The sequence below is a fragment of the Peromyscus eremicus genome, chromosome 2 (assembly GCF_949786415.1).
Source record: "Peromyscus eremicus chromosome 2, PerEre_H2_v1, whole genome shotgun sequence".
NCBI classification, from domain to species: Eukaryota; Metazoa; Chordata; class Mammalia; order Rodentia; family Cricetidae; genus Peromyscus; species Peromyscus eremicus.
In genome coordinates this window covers 114847791-114871077 of record NC_081417.1, presented here as the reverse complement: position 1 = coordinate 114871077, position 23287 = coordinate 114847791, and the positions used below count along the sequence as shown (strand labels likewise).

Here is a 23287-nt window from a genome sequence, read left to right as displayed (position 1 = left end):
GAGAAACAGAGATAAAAGCTTCAGAAATTCCTGAAGGAAGTGAAGGGTACTGGGAAAGATCAGGGGGTGGGGGTGGGGGGAAAGAAAGCCACACCATGACACCCAGAGACAAGTAGAACACGCTACAGCTGCATTGGCATGGATCCCTGGTGGGGGAGGGGACTCAGAAGGCAGGAACAGACAGGCAGACCTACCTTCCAAACAAGCCCATGGTTCCCACAAGCCTCAAATCTAGTCACAGATGTTGGCGAGACAGTGATTCCTTGGAATAGAGTCAGTGGAGGAGAGATTCCATTCTGTCACTCAGCAGCTGGGCCCTTCTATTGTTAACCACTGAGCTACCCTGAGGGCCAGAGATTAGGGGATGCCCACAGGTTAGAAAGACAACTGTCAAGCCCCTGGGTGAGGGGAGGCACAGAGGGGCAGTGGAGAGCAGGAGGGCCACACTCTGAGGGTTGAAAAGTGCAGGCAGCAGGAGGCTAGCTCAGGCTGGGAAGTGGAGGAGGAGGAGGAGGAGAGCCAGCCCTATGTTTGGAGTCCAGGAACCCAGGTCATCAACTAAGAAGTCCTTGGAGTTTGATGGCTTTGAGCCTGAGGTCAGAAGGGGGTCAAATTCTGGAATCACAGGTTGTCATTTACCGCTGCAGAGCCTGAGGACTGAAGTCCACAGCAGCTGGCCCCAGCAGTCATCAATACTCAGGGAGGGTTGACAGTTCAAAGGCAGGTCCTTTGCCTGTTCACATCTTAGGGTTGTTGTTACTTCCTACACTCCCAACATACAGGGGAGAGACCCTTCAGCTAAAACGTTCCCCAGAGGAAGGTCTGGGGAGTCTTGGGAAGGTGAAAGACCCTGCCTAGCCCAAAGGATGCAAACCCAGCTGAGGTGTCTGAAGGAAAACGGCTGCTGTGGAGACCACTTTGATGGATATCCCTTGTTTGTCCAGTACAGACTCAGAAACAACAGCACACACCAAAGGGAGACACAGCCCACAAGATCAGCTGACCAGCACTCGCTCTAGATGATCAGGACCCAGTAATTGGCTGCTTCCACCCCGTAGCTCTGCTCTGTTCTTTTTAGTGTGATACTCCTTTTGACTTACAACATTTTTAGCAGGAGTTTTAATCTATTATATCTTTTATTTGTTTCTTCCTTCATATATTTTTCTAATTCTGTTTATTTGTTCTGTTACCGAGTACTTTTTCTCCTATTTTTCCTGCTGTATTTCCTCTTTCACCGCTGACACTCAGCAGGACTTTGACTCTGCCTTGTTGACATGTTTTCTCTTAAATACTGGTGGTTTTACTTATTATTCTCCTTATGTTTATCTAATTAAGTTTTTTGAACGTTTTCCCTATTGGGAAATCATTTTTTCTTTTTTTTTTCCCAATCATTTGCTCCTTAACTGTATCTTATTACTTTCCTATTGCTGTAATAAGACACCACAAGCGAGACATCTTATAGAAGGAAGCATTTAATTCCTTCTATAAGCTCACAGTTACAGAGGATTCGAGTCTATAACCATCATGTTGGGGGCCATGGCAACAGAGAGGTGAGCAGTAGCTGGGAGTTCACATGTTGATACAACAGCCATGAGACAGAGAGAGGAGAGAGAGAGAAACAGAGAGAGAGACAGAGAGAGAGAGACAGAGACAGAGAGACAGACAGAGAGAGACAGAGACAGACAGAGAGACACAGAGATAGAGAGACAGAGAGAGAGACAAAGACAGAGAGAGAGACAAAGACAGAGAGAGACAGAGACAGAGACAGAGAGAGACAGAGACATAAGGACACAGAGAGAGACACAGAGAGAGAGAGAGAGAGAGAGAGAGAGAGAGAGAGAGAGAGAGCAAGAAGACAACATATGTATCTTGGCATAATAAAGGTTATATGAAAAACCTATAGCCAATATGAAACTAAACAGGAAAAACAGAGAATATTTCTTTAAAACTTGGAAGGAGACAAGGGTGCTCAGTCTATACATTTTTATTCAACAGAGTGCTCAAAGTCTTCTTTGAGTAATAAGACAACAAAAATAAAAGGAGGCTGAAGAGTTGGCTTATAGGTTAAGAGCACTGGCTGCTCTACTAGAGGACCGAGGTTCAATTCCTAGCACCCACATGGTGGTTCACAATCACCTTTACCTCCAGTTCTAGGGGATCTGATACCCTCTTCTGGCCTCTTGGGCACTGCATGCACACCGTGCACAGATATACATGTTGGTAAAACACCTAAATACACATAAAATGAAAAAACATTAAAAAGAAAGAAAGGAATGGAAATACAAAGGGAAGCAGTCACATCATCTCTATTTTCAGACAACCTGAATCTTTATTTAAGACAACATATACCCCATCAGAAAACTCTTAGAGCAGACAGACACTTTGAACCAAGTGGCAGGATGCCAAATCAACTAGAAAACTAATAACTGCATTAGTAGATTAGTAGATTAGCATCCTTTCTGTTGCTGTGACAAAATACCCCGGGGGGCAGTTTAATGGGGAGAGGGCTTACTTTGTCTTACTGTTCCAGAACAGTCTTTCTATGCGGGAAGACAGGGCAACAGGAGCAGGAAGCTGGCTCAGTACTTGGCATCAACACTCAGCAAGCAGAGAACAGGAAATGGGGGCCGGCAATGTAATTCCAAAGCTCACCCCAGTGATGTCCTTCCTCCAGCAAGGCTGTAGCTCTGAAAGACCCTATCACCTTCCCAGTAAGCGCCACCAGGTGGGGGCGCCACCAGGTGGGGACCAAGTGTCCAAACACGTGGGCCTGTGTATGAGGGGAAGTTCACATGCAAATACAGTTGTAACCTTTGTATATACAGTGAATTTGCTGAGAAAGAAATTGGAAAAAAAAATTGCATTCACGATAGCTTCAAAAAATTACTAGGGAAAAGCCTAACCAAAGAGATGAGAGCCCTCCACAATAAAAACTTTAAGACACCAAAGAAAAAACTGAAGGAAACACAGGAATATGGAAAGATCTCCAACGATCACAGATAGGCTTAATTAATATAAAAATAATCTACAGATTCGTGGTAATTCCTACCAAAATTCTAATGACATTCTTCACAGAACTAGAAAAACCACTCCTAAAAGTCACATGGAAACACAAGGGCCCTGAATAGATAAAGCAATCCTTTGCAGAAAGGATTTTTCTGATCTTAAAATACATTACAGAGCCATAGTAACAAAATAACATGGCACTGTGTCTTAGTTAGGGTTTCTATTGCTGTGAAGAGACACCATGACCACGGCAACTCTTATAAGGAAAACATTTAATTGAGAGGGCTCAGTTTCAGAGGGTCAGTTCATTATCATCATGGTGGGGAGCAGACTACATGCAGGTAGACGTGATGATGGAGCTGGGAGTCCTTAAATCCTTGATAGGCAGGTAACAGGAAGTTGACTGAAAGCCACACTGAGGGAAGCTTGAGCAAAAGAAACCTCAAAGCTGCCTCCATAGTGACGCACTTCCTTCAACAAGGCCACACCTACTAATAGTGCAACTCCCTTTGGTGGCCATTTTCTTTCAAACCACACACTGACACAAAAACAGACATGTAGAGCAATGTAGTAGAGCAGAGGACCCAGAAAGAACCCTCTACTGCAACAGATACCAAATAGTTGTTGTTGGTTTTTTTAAAGGCCATCAAAAACATACATTGGGGGGCTGGAGAGATGGCTCAGAGGTTAAGAGTACTGATTGTTCTTCCAGAGGTCCTGAGTTCAATTCCCAGCAACCACATGGTGGCTCACAACCATCTGTAATGAGAGCTGGTGCCCTCTTCTGTATACTAAATAAATAAATCTTAAAAAAAAGAAAAAAATCCATACATTGAAGAAAAGAAGAGCCCTTTAATCAAACAGTGCTGGATAAACTGGATTTCTATATGCAGAAGAATGAAAGTAGATCCACATTTCTTACCCTGCAAAAAAAATTAATCAAAACGGATTAAAGACCTCAATGTAAGACGTGAAACCTTGAAAGTGCTAGAGAAAAACAGGTAAAACACTTCAAAATACATGCATGGGCAAGGTTTGTACAGAATCCTATTCTGTACAATACAATAATGTAGAATAGTACAGAAAATGATCCCCAAAATTGACAAAGGAGATTATATGAAGTTAAGGAGCTTCTGCACATCACAATAAACAATCACTGGAGTGAAGAGAAAGCCTGTGCACCGCAGACAAGGGGTTAATACATAGAATTCATAAAGAACTGTGAAAATTAAACAACCCAAAGCGGCTTATCCAATCAAGGAGTAGCTAAGGAACTGAACGGACACCTGAAAAGAAGAAACCCAAGTGATATTTGAAAAGATGTTCAACATTCTTAGCTTTCAGGGGACTGTAAATTCAAATTGCTCTTAGATTCCATTTCACCCGAGTTAGAATGGCTATCAAGGGGACAGATGAGAATATATGCTGGTGTGGATGTTGGAGAAGAGGAATCCTTATTCATTCATCACCAGCAGGAATATAAATTTATATAACCATTATAGAAATTAGTATGGAGACTCACCAAAATGCTGAATACATTTCTCAAGGCTCTTAGTCAACATACCTCAGAATTACTGACATAATTATGTTTATAGCTATGCTATTGATAGTAGTCAAGAAATGGACCAGTTGAGATGTCCATCAACAGATGAACAGACAAAGAAAATGTGGTTTACATATACAATGGATTTTTATGTCTGTAAAAGAAAATGGGTACAATGGAAAATTATTGTGTTAAGTCAAACAAGCCACACTTAGAAGTCAGATCACAAGACAAAGAGAAAATGCTCCTCAAGGAGGTGGGGGAATAGAGAGGGCAATGTAATGCATGTAAGAGAAATGCAGGAGATAGGGAGAGCAGTGTGAGAGGAGAACAGTTGAAAAAAAGAGTTAAGGATGCTTATGTATGAGGACACCTTGATGAAACCAAACACATTATTTTGTACACTAACCTAAGAAATAAACAACAGGAACAAAAATAAGGGAGGACTATTGATCATATAACTAGGAGCTGTTTCGTAGTTTGACCAGGAAGTTTAGCAGAAGAATAGATAGGGGTTTTACAAAAGCAAGGGTGCTGTGGGATGTTCTGTATGCTGTGAATGTGTTGCTCTGATTGATTGATAAACAAAACACTGATTGGCCAGTAGCCAGGCAGGAAGTATAGTACAGGCAGGACAAGGAGAGAAAAGAATTCTGGGTACAAGAAGGCTGAGTCAGGAGACACCAGTCTGCTGTCCAGGGAGCAACATGTAACAGGCACAGAGGTAAAGCCATGGCACACATGGCAACATATAAATTAACAGAAATGGGCTAAGTTTAAGTGTAAGAGCTAGTCAGTGGTAGGCCTGAGCTAATGGCTGAGCAGTTTTAAATAATATTAGCCTGTGTGTGTTTATTTGGGTCTGAGTGGCTGCAGGACCAGTGGGTGAGAGAGATTTGTCTTGACCACGGGCCAGGCAGGACTGGAGAAAACTCCAACTACACAAGGGAAAGAAAAAAAAAAGTCAGGCCATTTGGGACAAGAAAAGAAAGATAATCATGTTTGAATTGTGAGAAATATTTACAAAGCATTTTAAAGTAATTTAAAAGCACTTACAAAGTAATTACAAAGTATTAAGAAATTTTAAAAACATACATATTGCTATAACCAAATCTATGAGGTGGAAGAAATGTAGATGTGAATAGAAACATAAGGGGTCAATCTTTGTGTTTCGTAAGATAAAGTCTATAAATAACAACTAATAACCGAAAATCTCAGAAATAGCCAGCAGGGAAGCTGATCTGGAATGTGGCTGCCTATGCCAGAAGAAACAGCTAAGCACGCTGAGCGTTGCTGCCTCCAGGGGGCAGCACTCAAGGATGACTGCTTCAGGCTTATAAGGTCTTGAAATTCAAAACTGAGTTCTACTTTTTGTCTTTCAAAGCTATGAATGTGTTTCATTGACGAAAATATAAACCTAAGATTTCAGTTAAAACTAACAACTTAGACACTTCGCTAAAATGTTCCTGGCCTGTGTGAGCCGCTCAAACACAAGGAGGCAAAGAAGCTATGCAGTGGGCAGTCTCGTCGAGGAGATGCACGCTGAGGACCATTTCAGCTTCCCTTCCTGAGGACCATTTCAGCTTCCCTTCCTGCATCCCCGCCCTAAGTGACAGGATGCGTGAGGGAAAGCTACAGTCGCTGGGTCTCAGGGATGCTTCTGAAGTTTCTGTTATGTGACAAGGGAGCAGTGTCACCGGACTAAATTTCCTTTCCCCTGGTGTCTAGAAAATACATTTTCCAGGGGAAGGAGAATTTCCACACCACCCCCACCCCCACCCCACATGCCTTCCGACGCATGTATCCAAAAAATAAAAATAGGGGCTCACAATTCTATGAAACTTCATCAGCTTTCTGTGCAGAGAAAATTTTCTTTAAAGTTACTCTATGTTATAACTATTTAAATAAATCAGTGAATTAACTGGGAGCTTAGACTGGATAATCAAATGCTTCTGATCTTTCCTAAGTATAAATTGAACAGAATGTTTTTGAACACATACACCAGAAGGAAGAAGTGGCAGAAAGCTTACTCACTCTGTATTAGACAGGGTACTTCTGTGTGGACTTGTGTGGAAAAACTATATCCCGTAGCAATTAATTTCAAAACCAAGTTTTGAAAAGATATATGATATAAAAAAAGTATTATAATCCCCCGGACTTCTGTAATTCCCTATATTCAGATATTGATTCATCTGCCAGTTATGTATGGTAGTTTACTGACTCATCTGCCAGCTTATTATCATGTGGTTTATTTAGATTAGCATCTGAAATTTAAAACGATCTTCCTTTATCAAAAGCTACATGAAGACACCTGGCTAACAAAAACCATCAGTACACAAGAATTAGTCACCATTTGATCCGTTTTTCTATTTTTATACTCAAGCTTTTCCTTCAACCAAAGATTTTTAAAATTATATAAACCTTATGTTAAAAACGTCAAAGCGACCATGGTACTCAGAAGATAAACGTTATTTGATGGTATTAAGCACTCAGAAAGCAAACTTCACAAGGACAGCCTGAGAAACAACAAAAGACACAGAGCTGAGATGAAATCCCCTCATGACAAGCTCGAAGGCCCCAGTCATCAGTCTGGAAGGCAAACAGCTGCTACACATTGGCTCTTTCCAGACCTTTCTTTCTCCAAATTTTCATGACTAGCAAGTGTCCGTTCGAAAGTGCTTGTGTGGCTTCTGGTCCTATTTCTGGCCCAACCAGGCAACAAGCCTCTTAGAAAACATTGAAAATGGCCGTTTAGCTCGACCAAAGCCACGCTGGGGGTGGCTGTACAAGAGCTCCATTTTGATGGGGGATTTAATACCTGACCAGAGGACTCCATCTGTTCTTATAAGCAACTGGAGTTAAAGAACTGCTTGGAGGATACTGTCTGTCATGAAGGATGCAGCTACAGCAGCCTTTGCCTCTAGGGAAGGTCAGTTAGGAGTCTGTCAGCTGACTGATAATTCATTGTCCAAACCAGCACACTGCAAGTAAAAGGAGTCACTAGAGATGGTTCGATCACGATGGTCCCGGGCAGCCTGGGATGTGTGAGCACTCTAGATAAGGGAGACAATTCACAAGGACAGGAGCCTATTAGGGCACGAAACAGTCACGGGGTCACCAGCAAACAAGCTTGAACTCAGAGCTCGGATTGTTCTGCAGGCTGGACAAACACTGAAGTTATTGAGGGAGAACCTGCGGGAATGAGTGACATTTGCATGTCTATTTGTCACATCCCAGGCTGGGGCTTAGGATAAAGTGATTCCCAACACTATCGAGGAAAACATCTCCAATGTAGTCAAGATACATTCTGGTACAAAGTAGGGCCAAGCCTGCAAATATCGGACTCCAGTGGCTACTGCCTAGCAGACCTAGGACAGGTTGAATGACATGTAGATGTCAGGACCATAGATTTCTGGAACCACGCAGACAAAATCTTCCCTTTGCAGGACATCGCTTCAGATGTCTGGAAAGTGCCTTCCTGCCATCTTTGATCTTGCATGAGTTAAGCAGTTTCTTCAGCTGTAGGAAATGTGATGTTCCAAGAGGAGCACACAGGTATTTGAGATGAGGGCCCTCCAAACGGAGGATAAAGATATGTAACAGAAACTTGGTAGAAGCACATTCCCTACTGATGGTTTACATTAAGCAGCTAGTGTTCCTCGGGAACCTCTTCACTGAACTGAATTTGGCTATCACACTGACCTGCCATCTTACACATGTAAATTCTTTCCATTCGACCCTAAACAAGCATTCACTCCACTAAACTTGGAAGTACAACAGACTGGAAATGCCTGTGTGGATTCTCTAGTGCTATGTGGCCTTCAACTAATCCCCTCACCCTTGGATTCCTCCCCCGAGGATGAGGCGGTGAGGACAAGATGATTAAAAGCCTTTTCAAGTACTAAGTAAACTATGAAGGAAAAATCTAAATCTAAATTTGTGGGAATTTCATTCACTCATTCTACAAATTTTTATTCCATCCCCCTGTCAGCTACTACACTGGACACAGAGGACATAGTGTTCCTCTAATGTTAATGTCTCCAGAGATCGTAAAATAAGCTGCCTCATGGTTCTCATGTACTGACCCAAATTTACATTGTCTAAGATGTGACGATAACTCTTCCTATGTATTTCCTGGATTTCTTTAGTAGTATTTTGAATGTATAATATAGAAGTGAAGGTTCTTACAATCTTGCAGAGACCTTTTTGCAAGTGTTGACATGCAGTTAGTTCCTATTGGTGTAGTTCTCACTCAAGTACACATAGATGTACTTCTGTCTAATACAGCACTGAGCAAGCTTCCTGCCACTTCCTCCTCCTGCTGCAGAGAAGCAGATGCTGCCTCCAAATCAGCATGCTTCCCCCATCAACCTCACAAAGTCATTCCTTTTATTGGGGTCCGAGACTCTGCTCCCAGAACAGCCAAGATGGCAAGTCAGCCAATGCACATCAAATGGCTTTTATTTCTACACATTTTACTATTACATGCACATAAAATGGCGACAACCGCTAAAGACTGCTATTTGGTCCACTCCCTGTTTTCTGGGTGTTTGGTGATTTGGATGGCTTTTCTGAATGGTGTGCTGGTAAAGTTGGGCACCTGTAAGGATGGTGTCTACCGATGTAGAACAAAAGGAGACTGACCTCAGGGTTAGTCAGTCTCAATTGTCAGCTTGATGAGATCTAGAATCAGCCAGGAGATGGGCCTCTGGACATGCCTGGGAGGGATTATTTTGACTAGGTTAGCTGAGGTGGAAAGACTCACTCACTACGGTTAGCACTATACCTGGGGCTTGTGTCCTGTCGCATAAACCTGAGAAAGCTGGCTGAGAACTGGTATTCCTCAAAAGCAACTGAGTAGAGAAGGGGTTCCCTAGGCTCATCGGACCTTCGCAGTATCACCTAGGTGGCACTGGTTTTACAAGCCTGAGAGATGCAAGACTGAGGGAGTCAGGAAGTCCTGATCTGTTCCTGGCAGTGTATGTGGCAAGACAGTGTGGCAGGGTTGGAGTCCCTGCAAGGAGGCCCTGAATGGGCACTAAAGGTGGAGCCCAAGTTATAAGGGAGATGTCAGGATGTTGGGGATGTCAGGACCCATGGGCTGTCTACCAAGGCAAGCTACAGGTGTGAGAGATTCTATATCGGCTGGAGGCAGCAGCACTGGAGGCAGAGGCGGGCAGAAACCTAGAAGACTGGAGTGCTTCCAATATTATTCCCACAGGACCATTAGGAAGAAGATCTGGGAAAGAAATGCCCAGGAAAAAAATGCTGAATATTTTCTTCAACAAGAGGAAAAGAGGTGACATCTGAGGTACTCCAAGTAGAGTCTGGGAAACATGCATTACAGATGTGAGAATAAGAGTTAGATGCCCTGATGGGCGGCGGTGGTGCACACCTTTAATCCCAGCACTCGGGAGACAGAGGCAGGCGGATCTCTGTGAGTTCGAGGCCAGCCTGGTCTATAGAGTGAGATCCAGGACAAGCACCAAAACTACACAGAGAAATCCTGTCTCCAAAAAAAAAAAAAAAAAAAAAAAAAAGAAGAAGAAGAAGAAAAGAAAGAAAGAAAAAGAAAAAGAGTTAGATGCCCATATGATAATTCGTAGATGAACTTTAATTGATAGCATCCATCTCTACCATCTACATGACTGTAGCCTGTAAATACACTGAGCTTAAAATCTTCAATGATATTTTTAAAAGGAGGACACTGTGCTGGCAAGATGGCTCAGCAGGGGGAAATCACTTGATACACAGGCCTGATGGTGTGAGTTTAATAACAGGGAACCATGATAGGAGGCGAGAACTACCTCCTTCAGGTGTTCCTCACATCTCCACACATGTGCTGTGTCTATCCACTCATGAAAACCACATACTAATAATAAATAAAAAATTTAAAAATTGGAAAAGGATCACACTGATTGGAGAAAAAAATTAATGTCATTTTATTACTGAGAATGGATACAGCAAATATTAAAATATCCTTTCCATGTCAACTATTTGTCCAATCACTTACTTGCTTTTAAATGTTTCATGTATAGATGCTAGTTGCCAAAGAAAACCACGCGACTAATTCTTACCTCGTGGTTCTGGCTGGAAAAGTTTGTGAATTATTGTTCTGTACATAGACTCATTGTTAATCAACAGTTGGGCTGCTTCCATATTCACTGGATTTTCCAGTCTAGGGTGAGAAAGCAGAATCTAAAAGAAAACACGAACAACAAGCAAGTTTAAAATCAAAGTTTCTTGAAATAACAAGACAAGCCAGCGCATACAAACTCAAGTAAGCGCCTAGTACGTCTATACATACTAGGAAACAGGCATAGAGATGATGAGACACGGAACATCCCCGGGAAACTCAATCTATCTTGGTTGTATTTTGTGTATTCATCAAGCACTGGGATCAAAGCAAAAGCTTTTTTCCCCTATAACATTTATTCCTATCATATAAATTTAAATTGGATTTTTATGTAAAGTAAGCTGAGTATTGGAAAACAATGAAAAAAACTTCCATTACATACTGATAGGAGACCACATTAGATCATGGCTAAACACACAGGTACAGAAGCTGACACACATGTCTATATCCTTTTTGGTCATTACATGATTAATTTAGTATCTGTAGTAGTTTTCTGTGATTGTTGTGACTACTGCAAATTAGCATCTTAAAAGAAACCATCTTATAGCCTCTGTATTTTTAGGTGGAAAACCCAGGATGTCAGACTAGTTTCCAGATTTAACAAGGTCAGAGGCCAAGCGTCAGCAATCTGGGCTCTCGTCAGAAGAATCTGGATGAAGCACTTTCCATGTTCTTGTAAGCATGAGGCCAGCTGAATTCAGTTCCTCGTAGGATTGAGGATCTCATTAATAATCAGACCATTAGCTGTGGGCCACCCTCTGCTCCTCCAGGCATCTCTTCAGTCCTTGCCTTTGACATTAGGATCTTGGAGCCAGCCATGGTGTGAGAGAACCTCCCTGAGCTTGGAATCTGACCTCTCCTTTGGTCCCATCCTTCTTCAACTGTGTTCGCTCGTCTACCTTGTCATGTTAAGAGAGACCATGAACACTTGGCGTAGTATAGACTAACACTCTTGTCTTAGGGTGAGCTGAACGATAACCAAAATTCTGTATGTATTCCTTTCACATTAGTATGTAGGTTAGTGTCTTGGGGGGGAAACCTCTTTAAAATTCTGTCCAGCACAGAATCCACGCACTTGGGCCAAACAGATGACTAGTGGTGACCACAATTTGCTCATTGGTCACCTCAAAAATTGCTTTCCCCTAAACCTAAAATATTTGTTTAATCATTCAATATTTTGAACGTTGCATGTTATAATATGCAGGCTAATAAAATACAGTCAATAGAATTACTGTATGTGTTATTATTTGTGCTGGTTTGTTTTTGTTTGTCAACTTGACGCAAGCTGGAGCCATCTGAGAAGAGGGCACCTTAACTGAGGAATTGCCTCCATCAGTTTGGCCTGTGGGCAAGCCTGTGGGGCATTTTCTTGATGAATGATTGATGCAGGAGGACCCCGCCCACTGTAGGCAGTACCACCTCCAGGCAGGTGGTTGTGGGTTGTATCAAGCTGAGCAAGCCACGAGGAATGAGTCTCTGCGCCAGGTCTTGACTCCAGGTTTCTGCCTTGAGTTCCCGCCATGGCTTCCCTCATGGATGGACAGTGATCAGAAAGTGTAAGTCGAATGAATCCTTTCATCTCTATGTTAATTTTGGTTAATGTTTTATCACAGCCACAGAGAAACAAACTACGACGCTGCTAGAATATTTAAATATGGTTGCAGGGCAAAGTGGACAACTGGAGCTTAGAAGTTAGGAAAGAAATCATGTAGGCAAGAGAGCTCAGTGGGTAAAGGTATTTGCCACTAAGCCTGACTATTTACATTTGGTCCCCGGAACCCACCTTGTGGAAGGAGAACTGACTCCTCTAAGCTGTCCTCTGACCTCCACATGGCCTGTCGCTGCCCCCAAAATCAAGAGAAAAACGTAAATAAATAATTGACTATCATGAAAAAGTAATGTGTGGTGGCACACGCCTTGGGAGACAGAAGCAGGAGATGGTGAGTTCGAGGCCAGCCAGGGCTTCCTAGTGAGACCCTACCTTAAAACAAAGAAATGGGCAAGCAACCTGGCTCACGGGTAAAGGTGCTTGCTGCCAAACTTCACTACCTGAGTTGGAGTTCTAGGACCCACATGGTGAAAAAAGAAACTTCTCCAGCAGGTTGTCCTTTGCTCTCCATGTGCATGCTGTAGCCCATGCACACAGTAAATAATAAATGCATACAGAAAACCACAAACAAAACCAAAACAAAAAATACTGAAGTTATAACAGACGTTTTCAAATGAAAGTCTTCATTTTGACGTCTGATATTTCAATGGCAACCAATAATTCTCTGCTATTACTGGAGTTTTCTCTTTGGGAAACACCTTCAGGCCACATTTTCATGATCATAATAATTGCCTAAATAAGGATTCAGTGCGGGTCTCACCATACCTTTCAAAGTGGGTGGGAAGCAGATGAAACTAATCTTCAAGAGCAAGCTTTTGGTCTCTGGCTGGAGAGAATCTTACTCAGCAAGGCACATTTAGTTAATTTTATTGCATAGTGTCTCATTAACTGCTGTGTATATGAGACTTATCTACATAGCATACACACAGCTTTTGCATGCATTTAATGATTTTTTTTTAAATTGGCACATTAGTATATATTATTAGTTATATATATTATGAGTATATATATATGTTATATATATGTGTAAGTCAGACACACTGCTAAAGGAGCCAAAGAGAACAAAGGCCCAAATTAGCCACACAGTGATGGAATTTCAGTAACAAAAAGCTCCAGGGATAAACGGAGAATTCTGGATCTTCAGTAAGTGCCTTTAACAGTAGAGATAGGTTTTATAATATCCGTTTGATTGCAGCCCATGACTTTGAAATTTGTTTTATGGGTGAGTGTTGATATTTGCCTTTTTATTTTATGTGGAATTAGAAATTTTCTAATTATTTAGGATTGCAATATTTTGGGGTGGTAATGACTAGTATTTTTAAAATATTTTAAATATATTTAAAGTACCATCTCTGTGAAAGGCAACGACATAGTAATTAGAAATATGCTTTTTTTTCATTCAAAAGAAAGTAAGCAATAATTATGGTATGGATTTGTATTGTCCATTACCAATAAATGTCGGTCACAGGCAGTGATTTAAATGAAATTACTAAAGTGTAAGTGAAAACTCAGCTCCTTGGCACATTTCAACCAGGCTATAGGCTATAGTCCAGTAGAAAACAGTTCAGAAAATAGTATGTGCAGTGAAGTGCCACAGTGCTTGGACTAAAATCTAAATCCTGTTGGGTACCTGGGCAAAGCAAGTGCCCTTAAGACCAAAGCCATGAATCCTGCCCTAGGAAAAGGAATCAGAAAAGACGTGCGAGAGGGAGAGTCGCTTGACCTGACTGGGGTGTGAAAAGCCTGTTCCTGGACAGTCTGGAAAGCAGGGAGGGAGACCAGTGACCCTAGCATTCATTATTCAAAATTCAAGCTTTGCTTGGGTTTATACTGGTAGGAGTTTACAACTCTGTAAATTCTTTTTGATCAGAATTACATCAAGCAATGTGAGTGCAGAAAAGCATGGGGATACAAACAGAAGCCGGATTGCATAGTGTGAGTCTGAGCCCAGCTGCAAAAAGCAGGTCCCCTGCTCTGGGACAGAATTTGGACGTAACCCTGAAAAAAATTCGGGAGCCAATGGATGATTCTAACAGAAACTTCAAAAAAAGATCAGAAGGAAATACACATAACATTGAGTTAGAGTTTTTCTAGATACATATATGATCATACATATATACATGATGTGTATGTCTGTGCACCACATGTATGTCTAGGGTCTGCAGAGACTGGAAGAGGGTACTGGATCTCCTGGAACTGGAGTTATAGACAGCTGTGAGCCACCATGTGCGTGCTGGGGACTGAACCTGGGTCCTCTGCAAGAGCAGCAAGTGCTCTTAAACCTTGAGCCATCTCTCCAGCTCCATGTCTCAGATTTCTCTGTCAGAATACAATCTCACACTGACAGATGTTGAATGCATGTTTATAGAATGAATGAATGAATGAACTGATTCTTTTTAAAAGTTACATTTTACTCAGTCTGTTAAGATGATTCACCACAATATTAACTATTTTATTTTCAGGAATATGAAATAGAAATTATATTACAATTCTGATGAAAAAAATTGGATTATGTTAAGAGTTATCCTCCAGGTATTCCAGATGGTCAAAATTTAATAATTTATCACCGATATTCTTGATGACAAGTAGATTCCCAGGGAGGATATTGCTAAGTTTCACTAAATAGTCAAAGCAATGCTGCTGGAATAATTAATTTAGTATTAGATGAGAAAGGAGGGCAGAAGATGGGGTACATGAGTCTAAGGAAAATGGGGTACATGAGTCTAAGGAAGATGGGGTACATGAGCCCATTCTCGGGTTCCTCATGGCTTTACCCAGCAGATCCGCATAGAGGATGATCAGGACCACGGGCCTGAGTGCAGGTGTCTGAGATGGTCTGCACTTGGCTGTGCTGGGGGAGGAGGTCTTTTGCTCCACCCCTTGGCGTCTCTATAAAAACCCTGGGGCAGAGACAGTCAGGGCCTGTTGGAATAGGTTCCAGGCCCTCTCGAGGCTATCCTTTATTTTCTATCTGTTTATCTCCGCAATAAATCCTTCTATCTAATATTTCCTGCTGCTCGCACTCAAGAAAACTCTGGGGAACTGTGGGGGTGGTGGGTAAACGCCCCACAGTACATGAGTCTAAGGAAGATGGGGTACATGAGTCTAAGGAAGATGGGGTACATGAGTCTAAGGATGTGAGCCCAGCAGTCAATGTGGCATTTGGGAACCAGATATTGACCTGAGGAGAGAGTATCTTTGGTTTCATTATTCACCAGGTTTGATATGAACACTTTGAGAGAGAGCAGCTGGCATTGTCTAGAACACAGAAGGAAGCTGAATGTTCTAAGGTGTGGCCAGTGACTCACCTCTCTGAGACAGGTGAGGCCCAGGAACTAGGAAGAACTCAAGAGGCATGCTCAGTGTTAGAAGCTGAAATAAAGCCTACTGCATTTCTATAATTTAAAACACAGCAATGGTTCTTTTTTACTTTCAGAAAAATGTGTATTCTTTGACTGTGAAGGGCTTTAACTATCCATTTCAAAATAAGCCTAAAGATCCACTCTTCAGTTCCTGATAAAGAAATTTTGATTGACACCAGCTTGCTCAGATCCTTTCAGCATTTAAATATGCTGTGTACACGTTAACATGTGTGTGATAAACAAGTGGGAGGATTAAATGTGTTCAAGTGTTAAGTTAGACATGGCGGTGCATGCCTGTAATTCCAGCCCCCAGGAGGTGGAGGCAGGAGAATCTAGTCTGGAGCTACATAGTGAGGCCCTGTCTTAAAGAGAACCTCACACATAGATAGAGCATAACAGTAACTGTATTCTTACCTGTACAGCAAGTAAGATGTTTCGTAGTGTGTAATTTGTGTTCCAGTCATCCTGGCTGTCCAAAATGTCTATACTGGGCTGACCGGTATATGGGTTTACTGTATTAAAACAGTGCATTCATTTTAGTATTCAAAACTTACAAAGCATCATAATGACACATCAAGAGAATTATTTCATCTACTCCTCTTTCTTTTTTTCCTATCTCATATGATGATAATCACTGTGTGGGTCTCCAGTGTCCACCAGCTTTAGCTGATTATAGGCTCCTGTTGCAGTAATTTGATACTATAAATTTCAAATATAGGATATTTTTGAGGCTTGTGTGTATGTGTGTGATTCACATGTACATGTGTGTATGGGTGTGCATGCCTGTGAATGCCCAGAAGCCAGAGGAGGAGGAGGAGGCCAGGTGTCCTGCTCCGTAAGTCTCCATCTCACTTCTTTGAGGAAGGGTCTCTCATTGAACCTGATGGTAGGCTGGTGGTCAGTAAGCCCCAGCAATCCTCTTGCTCAGAGCCCACCTCCCCCACAGTGCTGGTGTTATAGGTATGGGTGGCTGTGACTGGATTTTTATATAGGTGATCAGGATTTGAAGTCGGGCCCTTATGCTTCCACAAGCCATCTGCCTAGCTTCAAAACTAGATTTTAATTACAAAAATAATAGTGGACTTGGGAGAAAAAAGTATACAAGAAAATACAGAGCAAAAGATGAATATTCCCTGCCTAACAATTCCACTCTTAAGTCCCAATGATCTTCCATCTGTATACCTGTAAGTGCTCACGTGTTTATCACATGAAAAGATACTTTTAGATTTTGTTTTCAAGATTTTTTTTATTTAAAATAAATTTGCAACGTATTTCTAGTTGTATTTATTTATTAAAAATTACTTACATTCATTTATTTGTTTGTGTGTACATGTGCACATACTCATGTACTCCAATATATGTCTAGAGGTCAGAGGACAACTTGGATGTTGGTTCTCTCCTTCCACAGTGTAGGTTCTAGGGTTGTCAGACTGCTTAGCAAGTGCCCTTCCCTGCTAGATCACTTTGCTGGCCCTTTTTAAAAAGATATGGAAGCACCTACTATGTGCCAAGCAATGATGGCTCTAGGGACACTGAAGGGACCAAGAAAATCCAGCTTTTGTAGGTCTTCCTTTTTCTATATAGGGGAAAGATGTAGTTTTAAAGTTCTACTTTAAAACTTCCTATGTAAAAAAAATGCCAACAGATATTGTCATTATAGTGGGTTCTTTGTATGCATAGGTTTGGAATCCATGGATTCAACTGAAGACCAGAAATATTCAGGAAAAAAATAGCATTCATACTGAACTTGTACAGATATTTTTCTTGTCATCATTTTTGAAACAATATAGCAGATCAACCATGCACATAGTGTTTGCACTGTTAGGTAATTCAGAGATGATTTGAAGTATATGGGAGCGGCTGCAGCAAGGCCATGGGTTAAGTGTACTGGGAACGAGCATCCTTCAATATACATATGCTTGTGCTACTATGTCTACAGAATAATCTATAAACCTGGAATTTTAACCTGTAGGGATATATGTAGTTTATATTTGATTAGAAATTGTCAAATCACTTCCCTAAAAGATCACTATTATGTCAAGGAATAATGTCTGCCCAAGCCCACTGGAATTGAATTCTAATGTCTTTTAACATTTTTTTTAAACAAGTGATGAATTACAATATTTTGTGTTTTAATTTGCATCTCTTTTCTTCATAATGAGATTGTTGTGTTGTGTTCCGTCAATCCAGTGTTTGTTTGTGGCTTTCACATTGTTTTCTGCTAATGGGTTCTTTATGTATAGATATTCTGTCCTGTACCATGAATGGTCCCCAAGTCTGCAGAATGCAGTTTTGTTATTTTTTAGTTTGTTTATAATGTGCATAACTATAGAGGTTTTTAAAAGTTCATCTAGTTTAGATGTCATGGTTTTCAGTAGTTTCGGGAAAAGGCTCCTATACAAGCCCACAAACAGTTACATTACATTGTCTACATTTTAGAATTCAATTAAAGAAAATGCAATGCTTCAGGCAATCACTTTATATAGAACTCAGTAGAGCAATCTTTTTTCTCAAAAATTAAGTCATCTGGTATATTATTTTTATAAAATGAAAAATTAGATTCACCTAAAATAATACATGATTCCTGGATATATGTATTATTCAGCCATTTAAAATGATCTTTTACAGAATATATAAAAATGCAGGAGAGGGGCTGAGGAGATGGTTCCTCAGTCAAGAGCATTGCTGAGTTTGGTGGGCAGCACTTACACTGGGTGGCTCATAATTACCTGTAACGCCAATTTTAGGGGATCCAGAACCCTCATCTGGCCTCCACTGGCACCACACTCATGTGCACAGCCCCCACCCCTTCACAGACACACATAATTAAAAATAAGAAGTTTTAAAATGCAGGCAAAGAGACACACCATTTAAAGACACACCATTTAAAAATCTAAGGCTAGATTCAAAATTATACGTCACATTTCAACTATAGAAAAACGTGCACACAGGAAAATGAGGATGGGCATGGTAAAAATATTGAAAATGGTTTCACTAACTATTGGGATTCAAAGAGATGCCAATTTTTCTGCCTCTTAAAGTTTCTCCAAAGAGTATTCTTACTTTAATTATAAGCTGCTAAAGGGAAACATGGTTATTAACCACCCCCTCAAACACCGACTGCACAGGCAAAGCCACGCTCACACAAGTCCTTACCTTACTAAGTCTCACTTAGTCCTTACCATTTGGATGAAAAGGAATTGTTACAAATTTCACAACTGGAGGAACAAGGTTGTATTCTGGTGTAAAATCTATTGTCAGCTGGAAAACAAGTCCTGTAATAGAGAAATAAACGATGCCATTCAAGTGTTGTAGTTAGCTCTAGCCCGATTGAACACTGGAGGTCTTCCTATGATTAAACCTATCCATAGTTTTCTTTTTTTTCTTCAATATCATTTGTGATGATATTTTATTTGTGCTCTAACAGATAAAGCTTGCCTAAAAATCAGAAGGAGGAGCTAGTCACTAGTTAACCATACAGGTCTGTACAGACAGACAGGAAGTGATAGAGCTGGGAGGAGAGAGAGAGTGATAAGGCGAGGTAGAGAGAGGAGCTCTCTCTTTCTGCGGAGGATTTCGTAGGGGTAAGAACTAGAGGCTGGCTGCTCTGCCTCTCTGATCTTTCAGCTTTTACTCCAATATCTGGCTCTGGGGTTTGTTTTTTTTTTTTTTAATAAGACCGTTTAGCAATTCGTATTACAATCGTTTTTCTTCTTTAAATTTATTTTTTACATTTGTTGTGTGTGTGTTTGTGTGTGTGTGTGTGTGTGTGTGTGTGTGTGTGTGTGTGTGTGTGTGTAAGTTAAAGGACAGCTTGCCGGAGTTAGTTCTTGCCTTCTACCACATGGAGGTCAGGGATTGAACTCATATCTTTAGGCTTGCCAGCAAGTGTTCTTACACACTGAGCCATCTCACCAGCTGCTTCCCCATGATTTTTTTTTTCTTTGTGTAGCCCTGGCTGTCCTGCAACTCACTCTGTAGACCAGGCTGGCCTCAAACTCACAGAGATCTGCCTGCCTCTGCCTCCCGAGTGCTGGGATTAAAGGCATGCACCACTACCACCCAGCTCCCCAGGATTTTCTTAAATCCCTTCACGGTGCACAAGGCCATTCTGTGTTGTGAACCAGACCCTTTACCACCAAACTGCACTGGGTTTTAGTTTCTGTCTCCCACAGTTCTGTCCACTCACGACCTCTGTCCCCTGTACACTGCCTCCTCTCATGTTGGCTGGACTCCCCCTTCCCAATAATCCCAGCAACCTTTCTTGCCTGTAACATGAATGTCCTTCTTTAGAACTTGGCTAATGTTCACATGTCAACTCAAATATTGGTTCCTTAGAAAGTCTTCCTGACTCTTGCAGATGTGATTGCTAATCCCTCTCTTCTTTGGCATTCTCTCCAAAATCCATAGCAGCATCTATTATATTTTACTATTGTTGTTTTATATATTGGTCTTGCCCATTTCACTCAAAAGGATCTCTTTTAAATAAGTAACTGAAATAACTCATGGTTATTAAAGTTTATAGTGGGCCAATTTCCTTGAGGATTTGACTTCTGGAAATTTAGGGGGAAATCATAAAGGGAAAACCAAGAAATAGCTGTGGAAGGCTGACATCATCAGGGATTTTGATAGGTATTCCTGATCTCATGAAGACTGTTGGCAGATATTCTTGATAAATATACTGTATTGTGTTTGTTTCTTAAAAATACAGTAACATGGGGCTGGAGAGATGGCTCTGTTAAGAGCACTGTTCCAGAGGACAGAGGTTCAACTCCCAGCACCCCCCATGGCAGCTCATAAACTCCTGTAATTCCAGTTTCAGGGGATCTGACACCTTCACACAGACATACATTCAGGCAAAACATGAATGTACATGAAATAAAAATAATAAATAAATAAAATTTAAAAAGAAAAAATACAGTAACATTAAGGGCTGAGAGTGAGGCATCGGAGTTGATCCCTAGACCTCCACCCCCTCTCAAGACAGATTGATTTCGGAAACACGAACCATCACAGATTGAATTCTGAAGTCCTTGGATCTCAGCTTCCCATTTCAGCAGATCTTCGCTTACAGGAAAAGCGGTAACACCCTGTCATTAAAAAATAAATAAATAAAATAAAAGCAGGCTAAAATATTCTTTGCAGTTTTGAAAATCAGATTCTGGGTTACATTGAATTTCAAAATCTTGACTTTTTTTTTAATAGTTTATTTTTTGGTATGGGGAAGCATTGCTTGTCTTAAGGTAGATGCCAGGAAACACATATAATAATAGTAAATTAAAAATAATTTGCTAAGAGTAGAAATCACTAGTGGTACCAGGAGCTTAAGACTGGGCTGTGTGTTTATAGAGTGTATGTGGAGGGTGTGGCCATTTAGGATCCCAATGGGAAAAGGGGAACGTAGTTGGGAATTGGAAAGTGTGCATTTCCAGAAAGTTCTGAAGATGGTGGCTGTTATGTGGAAGGCGTGATGTAGGGACATTTTCACTGAAAAATTCTGAGCTCAAGTCCATTGTATTTATGAGTTAGAGTTTTTCTTGTGTTATGAAAGAGAATATAAAGCTAATTGTTTTTCTAGTTCTAATTCTGTGGATTTTTGGTTTGTTTTTGGTAAGGGATAAATGCACAAAAACATGTTCAATGTGAAAGTATAAAATCCACTGTGCTTCTTTTCCAAATGGCCATTCTCACTGTGTGGAAGTTCACTAGTATAGACTTTAGATCTGGTTAATTTTGATGTGTGATCTTTTTTTAAATTTTCATTTTTATATTAAACTTTATAAAACTTATTTAAGAAAAGAAAATAAAAATTTCCAGGTTACTCTTGTATATAAAAACAAACTTTTCCTACATTCAAGTATTGTTTCTATGAAGAGATAAGAATGTGCTTCACAGAAAGCCATAACAGCTATGCTGAATGTACTTGAATAAGTTCAGCAAATTATTTCTGAGCATAGTGAATAAGTATGTGAGGTGCCTATCAAAGGAAGCACTGTATTTGTCTTTCTATATTATCTGCACTGATATAACCCATCACTAAATTCTATTATGCCAGAGAACAACAACATTTAGATGGAACAGAAATGTTATTTGACACGAGGTCCACACATCTGTAACATTTATATAGTTAAACCTAAGCATCTCCAGAAGGGTTTTTTTTTTTCTCTTTCTTTTTTAATGTGTTTGTAGTAGGGGTGAAATGGATCATGTATTCTGAACTAACACCGGCAGAGCTGTTGTTGCTACCACACTCTTCTATGGATGGCTGTGTTTTTCTATGTTTTTAAAAAGCACCTTTCCTTTCTCTCTCTAATTCATTTTCCATAAATTAGTCCACGGCACAAATGAACGCCAATAACTTCACTGGGGGCATTGAGGCAAAGGGTAATTTTTTTCTTCTGCATTAAAACTATGAGGCAAAGACACTTATGCCTTGTGTTGGTAAAAGAAAAAAGCACTAGAGAATTGCAGTAGATTGTAAAAATGAAAAAACAAAGGATCAGAAAATGATGGAGTGGATCCTGGGGACAAATCTATACCGACTCTTTCTGAGTGCTGGTTTGCTAGTAGGAAAAGGAAACACTACTTAGTTTATGATATTAATGAGCATGAACTGAATCTGCCCGTCACTCCTCGACATGCTCTGATGCCCAGGGCTTCGGCTTAGAGAAATTGTCCCTCACAATGTACTTAAAATTGTTACCCATCATTGCTTTGAAACAGTAGTCATTATTCTGGAGTACTGTAGTGGGAAAGTCGGTGTAGTTAAATCGTGGTTTATGGAATAAACACGGACCAACCTGCTTCTTAAACAGTGTCACTGGATGAAACAACCCTCCACGCCCCGAACTTACCTCATTTCTGTTCTGTTGGAGCTCCTCGAATTCTTTTTGCAGTAAGATGTAAGCCCTGGAGTGCATGGTGAGGCCACGGAGGGACGGATGGTCACCTGTCCCTGAACGACTTAAGTTTACGGAACTCTTGGCAGAGGTCTCGGGTCACCCTCGGACCCCTGGTCAACGGCTCCTCAGTGAAATGACTGCTAAGTAAGTTTACGATTTAACAGTGACTTTCCCACATCTGAGCCCTCCAAGCCGAGACTTCCAGAAGGAAGACGGGGGTCCTTCTTATCTGAGATGTCTCACTGCCAGCCACCTCCCCCCGAGACAAACTTGAGAGAAGCCTGTGTTGTTGGCACGTGAAGAGGGAATGGAAAGAGCAATCCCAAAGCAGCGCCGACAAGGTCTCTTTCTACCTTACAGGTGAAAGCTGTGTGTCTGCTCAGCCAGACAAAGCAAACTAGTTGCTAAGCAACAGGCCTCTGGAGGAGGCGCCACACTGAGGTTACATCTGCTTCTGCGTTGGAACTGTAGGTCCTCTTAGCCAGTCGATGAACGGTCTCAGTGGGGAAGGCCAATGAAGTCAGCATTCAAGACGACAATCCCCGCCCCTCAGTTCCCCTAGGTACCGCTAGTATTGGGGACCTTTCCTTGTCCCAGGACTTGAACTGCAAATTGCAGAAGCTTCTCACGAGTGCCTGTCCACTATGAGCCTTTCTCTTTGACTGGCAGGTAATAATACATGGCTGGTACCCAAAGCTCAGCACCCAACTGCCCTTTACAAAACTGTTC

The 23287-nt window shown here is 41.2% G+C and overlaps 1 protein-coding gene across 1 annotated transcript in view; it reads right to left on the bottom strand.

Moving 5' to 3' along the window:
* Ube2u (ubiquitin conjugating enzyme E2 U) overlaps window positions 1-22981 on the bottom strand; it is a 57626-nt gene extending 34645 nt beyond the window's left edge. Inside the window, exons 1-5 of the mRNA XM_059254574.1 lie at window positions 22511-22981; window positions 20665-20746; window positions 18839-18931; window positions 16071-16168; window positions 10627-10747 (exon numbers count right to left, since the gene is read on the bottom strand). Coding sequence (XP_059110557.1) covers window positions 10627-10747; window positions 16071-16168; window positions 18839-18931; window positions 20665-20746; window positions 22511-22576 — 460 coding nt within the window. The 5' untranslated portion in view covers window positions 22577-22981. The remainder of the gene's footprint in view (window positions 1-10626; window positions 10748-16070; window positions 16169-18838; window positions 18932-20664; window positions 20747-22510) is intronic.
* Window positions 22982-23287: the final 306 nt, after the last annotated feature.